Source organism: Lutra lutra, chromosome 14 (genome assembly GCF_902655055.1).
Source record: "Lutra lutra chromosome 14, mLutLut1.2, whole genome shotgun sequence".
In the NCBI taxonomy this organism is placed as follows: domain Eukaryota; kingdom Metazoa; phylum Chordata; class Mammalia; order Carnivora; family Mustelidae; genus Lutra; species Lutra lutra.
The window spans coordinates 80,411,699-80,417,307 of NC_062291.1; the positions used below are offsets into that span (position 1 = coordinate 80,411,699).

Below are 5,609 nucleotides of genomic sequence, written 5' to 3' on the forward strand. Positions count from 1 at the left end.
GATGGGGCGAGGTTTGTGGGGTCGCGGGGCTGCGTGGTTTCCTAGTTTTGAGTCCCCAAATCAGTCCTCAAACCTCAGCACACCCCACCCCTCTACACTCTCCTCCCCACTCTCGCTGCTCCTGGCCTTGGACCTGCTTCTCCGAGGTCCATCCCCAGAGGCCTGGCCGCTGCCTCACATGCTCCGGCGCTCGGGCAGAGGCCAACTCCTTGGGTCCTTGACCGCACCCATACATCTGCCTCAGCGGTCTCCAGATAGCAGAGGTCCTCACAGTCTCCTCCGCAGCCGTTCCCCAAACTCCGTGCCAAAGCCTGCTCCACCCCTCGCCCCTCCCAAGGGCCTGCAATTGGCAGTGGAACAACCTTGAGCTTCAATCTTCCCTACTCTGCTCCGGCTGGTCAATTTCCCCCACTGGGCCTCAGTGTCCCGGTCTGTACAACGGGGATGAAGATCTGCACCACAGGTTTGCTATGAGGATTAAAGTGAAGAATGATAGGACGCTCCCGGCGTGTTCCAGGTTGCTGGGGCCAAGTATTTACTAATTAGAAGGGTCCAACCAATGCTCCCCTCCCCCGCAACTCCCGTATTCTTCCCCAGAGGGGGCGGCCTCCACTCTCTGGGTTGTCCCATTTCCCTTGGGGTAGCGTCGGCCGGAGCCGCGAGACAGCGCCCACTCCGGGTACTTGAGGCAGGCGGAGAGGTCGCAGGCGGGTGAGAGAGTCGGCTGTGTCTTTCCAGGAACCTCCCCTCTAACCCCCAACCATGCGGGAGCGCGCGGGACAGGCTGCGACGTGGCCCCCGAGCCTGCGCCGTGGCCGCGCAGAGAGGACGCACAAATTGTATTTCAGCGCCGGGTCCTTCCGGGTTAATGAGCTGACACCATGATTAAAGCTGACCATTTGTAATGTGTCTCGACCCCGCCGCCGAGCCCTGAAGAGGTTAATGCGGTGACGGAGGCCGGCACCTGCCCCTCGCTGGCCTCCCGGGCCGTGGCGCACAGCCCGTAGCCTCCACCCCCTCGCCTGCCCCTGCTCGGCTGCGCCGCCGACTCCTAATCAATTAGCCCATTAACGAGCCCTTCGAGGAGTTAAGTAGCGAGAGGTTCTGCCACGGGTAGGGCTGCAGTCGGTAACTCACCGCGGCTAATGATATTATAAGCGCGTTACTCAATAACCCCGCGCGGCGCGGGCAAGGAGGGAACTGCGCCGTCATGGTGCAGGGTCTGGACATTTGTGGGGACTGATTCTAGAGTCTCCTATCACCTTGGTTGCTTTTGGGGGGATATCCTAGGAGCGGGGGCTCCCAAGAGCTCTGGGTCCAGCAATCCCAAGGCCGCAGCCCCTGGGAAGGGGAAGGGGGACGGGAAACCGGGGAGTGTGGTCTTGCCTGAGCGCCTTGGGTCCTTACCTCACCTTCGTTTCCTCCATGCCTGTATGGACAACTGTGCCTCGGTACCGTTTTGCCGGCACTAGGCTGTTTCTAGACCCAGTAACAGCCGACCCGGGAATTACAGGGGCGAGAGCCAGGGCTTAGAGGAGGCCGCTCGGAGGGAACGAACCACAGTTTATTGAACACTTACCCGCGCCTCTGAGATGGCCACTTTGACCTAACCTAACTTCTTGGAGGTAGGCATTGCTTCCTCTAATTTTAGGAAGGGAGGAAACCAATGCTCAGAAAGTTTTAGTAGCATACCCAAAGCTACCCAGATGAGATTTGAATCAACTTTGCCTAATTCTAAAACCATAACCTGTTCTCACCTTCTTCCCACATCAAAGAGCTTCTATTTCTGCAGCAATTCCGCGGTCTGCAGTCTTTGCCAAAACTGGAAAATCACTTGTGAAGCCGAGTGTGGGCTGTGGGCTAGCCAGCAAAAGTTTACAGAGTACCTACTATGGACTCCTAGTGCTTCTGGGCTTTCCACGCCTTTTCCACTCCTACCTAATGCCATCCTCAAAACAGGGGAAAGGAGGAGGTGCTACTGAGAAGTTCATGTGAGGTACCCTGTGAGAGTAGTGAGGCTCTAACTGGAACTGGACTTGTCCTAGTTCATGCAGTCTGTAAGTGGTGGTGCTGGGACTTGAACCAGGATCTCTCGCAACAAGATCCCACCCCCAAAGATCATGCAGGCCTGTGGGGCCTGTGATGGGGTGAGATCTGTAGGGTGGGGTGGCCAGAAGTTGTCTACTCCCGGGCCTCCCAGTTAAGCTCCCAGGAAGGGCATCAGTACCGAAGCGCATGCTCTTAAACCCCTTCCCTCCCTTGCCGAATGCAGCGGTCTACCCCGCGCCAGCTCTGCACGCCAGCCGCCGGTCCCCGGGACCTCGAGTTCCTCCGACCGAGGCACTGGACCACTCCAGCTCGGAGCCCCGCGCTGCCCCCTGCCCCTCAAGGGGGCCGGAGTCGGAGCGGTGGGAGTCACCACAGAGGCTAGGAACCTGGGCTGGAATCTACATGCTGCTTTCGGCCCGGCTGTCCCTGGTTGGACACAGCTGATGCCCGCCGGCTTCTCGGCGCGCTCCCGGCGCACAGTGGCTGCTTGCCCGGCCTGGGCTTTTTGAAAATTTCCGGGGCCGCTCGGCGGCGCTGCGATTGGCCGCGTCCCGGTAACCTCTATGCAAATGAGGCCGCGCCACCTCCGCGCCGGCGGAGACCCGCGGAGCTGGCGGGCAAGGAAGGGGCATTCGCGGCGGGGCTGGGCGGGCGCACCCAGAACCGGGCAGGCAGCGATCCCGCGCAGCCATCCGATGCCCGCGTGTCCCCCGCGCAAAGGGGACGCCTCACCAGCTTCGCCGCCCCCTCCCCCTGGCTCCCCTCCCCGCCCCTCCCCCCGCCTGCCTGCCTGCACCACCTTCCACCCAGATCGTCTCTAAAGGGAGTTCTTGGTTTCCTCCGATTTCTTATGAACCCAGGATGGGCAGCAAGGAAGATGCAGGCAAGGGGTGTCCGGCGGCCGGCGGCGTCTCCAGCTTCACCATTCAGTCCATCCTGGGCGGGGGCCCCTCGGAGGTGCCACGAGAGCCCGCCGGCTGGCCAGCCAGGAAGCGCAGCCTGTCCGTGTCCTCGGAGGAGGAGGAGCCGGACGACGGCTGGAAGGCACCTGCCTGCTTCTGCCCAGACCCGCACGGCCCCAAGGAGCCGGGCCCCAAGCATCACCCCCCCATCCCCTTTCCTTGCCTGGGTAAGGATCGCACGCCGCCGGGCCGGCCGCGAGCAAGCTCTAGGGGAGGGAAGCTGTGCCGGGGTGCAGGGCCCCTCTGGCCAGAACCCCGGCCGCCCGGGGTCCAGGGAGGAGGGGAGGGGACACGCGCGCGATGCTGTCTCCTCCTCCCGGAGGGAGCTCGGGAGGTGACGGGAACGGTCTTGGATGAGGCTGGGTTGGAAGCAGCGTATACCACAGCGGGCCGGTGCGGGGCGGGCCGCACACATGGCTTTGCCCTCAATATCCCCCTTGTACATCGGTCGGACACTTTCCGAGCAAGAGGTCTAGAAGTCGGGTCCCAGCGTCCTTCTGTCTCTACCGCAATCTCTTCCAGCTTCTTTTTTGTCCTCGCTTCCTCTCCCCGCCCCCCCCCCCCCCGGCCTGATTACCACTCCAAGATGATTGACAATGGTGCCTTTCAGAGATGGTTCCTCTTCACAACACTGACGAAGGGGAGCCCCGCGTTAGTCCTTAGCGTGATTTCCGAACAAACGGCCTGTGAAATGATGCCTCCCGATAAAGCTCGGGGAACTCTTCCAGCTCAGTTATTACAAGGCAAAATCACCTTTTAAAATGATGCTAGTGCCCCCCTCCCCCCGTCCAGACTTGCTCCCCGTTGCCACACGTCCTTTCTCCGAAGCTGGGCGGGGGGCACAGAGACCCCATACTCTCGAAGTAGCTGGGTCCCGCTGCCTTTTCAAAGCTAGGGTGCTGGGCTTCGGGTTCCAGCGAGAGGGAGAAGAGGAAGGCGTTGGGACCAAGGCTGCAGCCCCCTGCCATCGCCCTGGCCTCGGCCAGGACTGGGGGTCTCGGAGGCTCCCCGACTCCATCCCTCCCTGTCTGTTCTCCCTCCCCAGGTAACCCCAAGGGCAGCGGAGGCGCGGGGCCGGCGAGCTCGGAGCGCACGCCTTTCCTCTCCCCGTCACACCCGGACTTTAAGGAAGAAAAAGAGCGGCTGCTGCCCGCGGGCTCGCCGTCTCCGGGGCCCGAGCGGCCGCGGGACGGCGGCGCCGAGCGGCAGGCGGGCGCCAAGAAGAAGACGCGCACGGTCTTCTCGCGCAGCCAGGTGTACCAGCTCGAGTCCACCTTCGACATGAAGCGCTACCTGAGCAGCTCGGAGCGCGCCTGCCTCGCCTCCAGCCTGCAGCTCACCGAGACCCAGGTCAAGACTTGGTTCCAGAACCGCCGCAACAAGTGGAAGCGGCAGCTCTCGGCCGAGCTGGAGGCGGCCAACATGGCGCACGCCTCGGCGCAGACTCTGGTGGGAATGCCGCTGGTGTTCCGGGACAGCTCGCTGCTGCGCGTGCCGGTGCCGCGCTCGCTCGCCTTCCCCGCGCCGCTCTACTACCCCGGCAGCAACCTCTCGGCCTTACCTCTCTACAACCTCTACAACAAGCTCGACTACTGAGCGGCCGCCGCCCGCGCCGCGCTCTCCCGGCCGCCTCCAGCGGCGCCCCCTCCCCCCTCCCTCCCCGGGGCTCCGGCGCGGGCCGGTGCGTTGCCAGGAATATTAAGAAATACACCATGTGTATTCATTATCTCTTATTTATGGCCTCTGCCCTACTTTTTGTTTTGATTGTTTCGGGTTATTTATCGGCATTTCTCAAGCCAGATCGCCTGCTTTCTAGCCAAAACAAACCAATACGCTTTGAAAACCATTTTGGAGGGGATGTTCTCGGGTGGCGGTGGAAAAGGAGGTTCCGGCCAGATCTACACTGATTGGTAGGGAAAAAAAAAATCAGAAAAACACCAACAGAACCAGGTACACTCCTCTCCCCATACATACACCTGTATGGACGTACATGCACACACAGCCGGCCAAGCCAGCGGGGGCTTCGGACAATGATCTCAACGCCTCTTTTTGTTTTCCTCGTCCCGAGGATGGGCAGGAGGAGACCTCAGATCTGTAAATATTTTTAAAGAGGAAAAAAAAAATAAAACATTTTAAGCATCGTTGCTAATTTTGGTGAGATTGATTGCCCAGCGAGCTAATGCGCGGCTTTACTCGATTTTCGGCGGAGGCGCGCGGCAGTAGAGGGCTTGCTCGCCCCACGTGGCGGGTGGGACTGCGGTCGGGGGTTAAAGGCGGGGGCCTCCGCGCTGCCGCGGCCGCACGCGGGCTAGAGCTGCGCCGGCTTCCACTCCCTGGTGCCCATAGACCTGCAGCACGCTGAGGCGCACCTGGGCCGGAATCCAGCTCCAGAACCCAGGCGGAGAGAGACAAAGGCGGGGAGCCTCACTGCTGAAGCGCTGCCTTCCCGGAACGAGCATCTTCCCCGCACTGGGAGCGCGGTGGGCTTAGCCGCAGCAGGGCGCCGGGCGACCTGGCCCAGCCTGGGCTGCGCGCCTCCTTCCAAGGGCGAAGGTCAGGTGGAAAGGCCGTGCCTGTACCAAGTGCAGAGCCCCCTTT

At 61.7% G+C, this 5,609-nt stretch overlaps 1 protein-coding gene across 2 annotated transcripts in view; it reads left to right on the forward strand.

Annotated features, from left to right (window-relative positions):
* The window catches only part of HMX2 (H6 family homeobox 2), an 8,147-nt gene extending 3,167 nt beyond the window's left edge, over window positions 1-4,980 (forward strand). The window contains exons 1-2 of one of the 2 annotated variants that reach the window (XM_047703640.1): window positions 2,458-3,178; window positions 4,057-4,980. In XM_047703640.1, coding sequence (XP_047559596.1) covers window positions 2,911-3,178; window positions 4,057-4,607 — 819 coding nt within the window. In that variant the 5' untranslated portion in view covers window positions 2,458-2,910 and the 3' untranslated portion in view covers window positions 4,608-4,980. Of the gene's footprint in view, window positions 1-2,457; window positions 4,037-4,056 lie in introns of those variants that run through there. The other variant, XM_047703638.1, reaches the window with a different exon arrangement.
* Window positions 4,981-5,609: the final 629 nt, after the last annotated feature.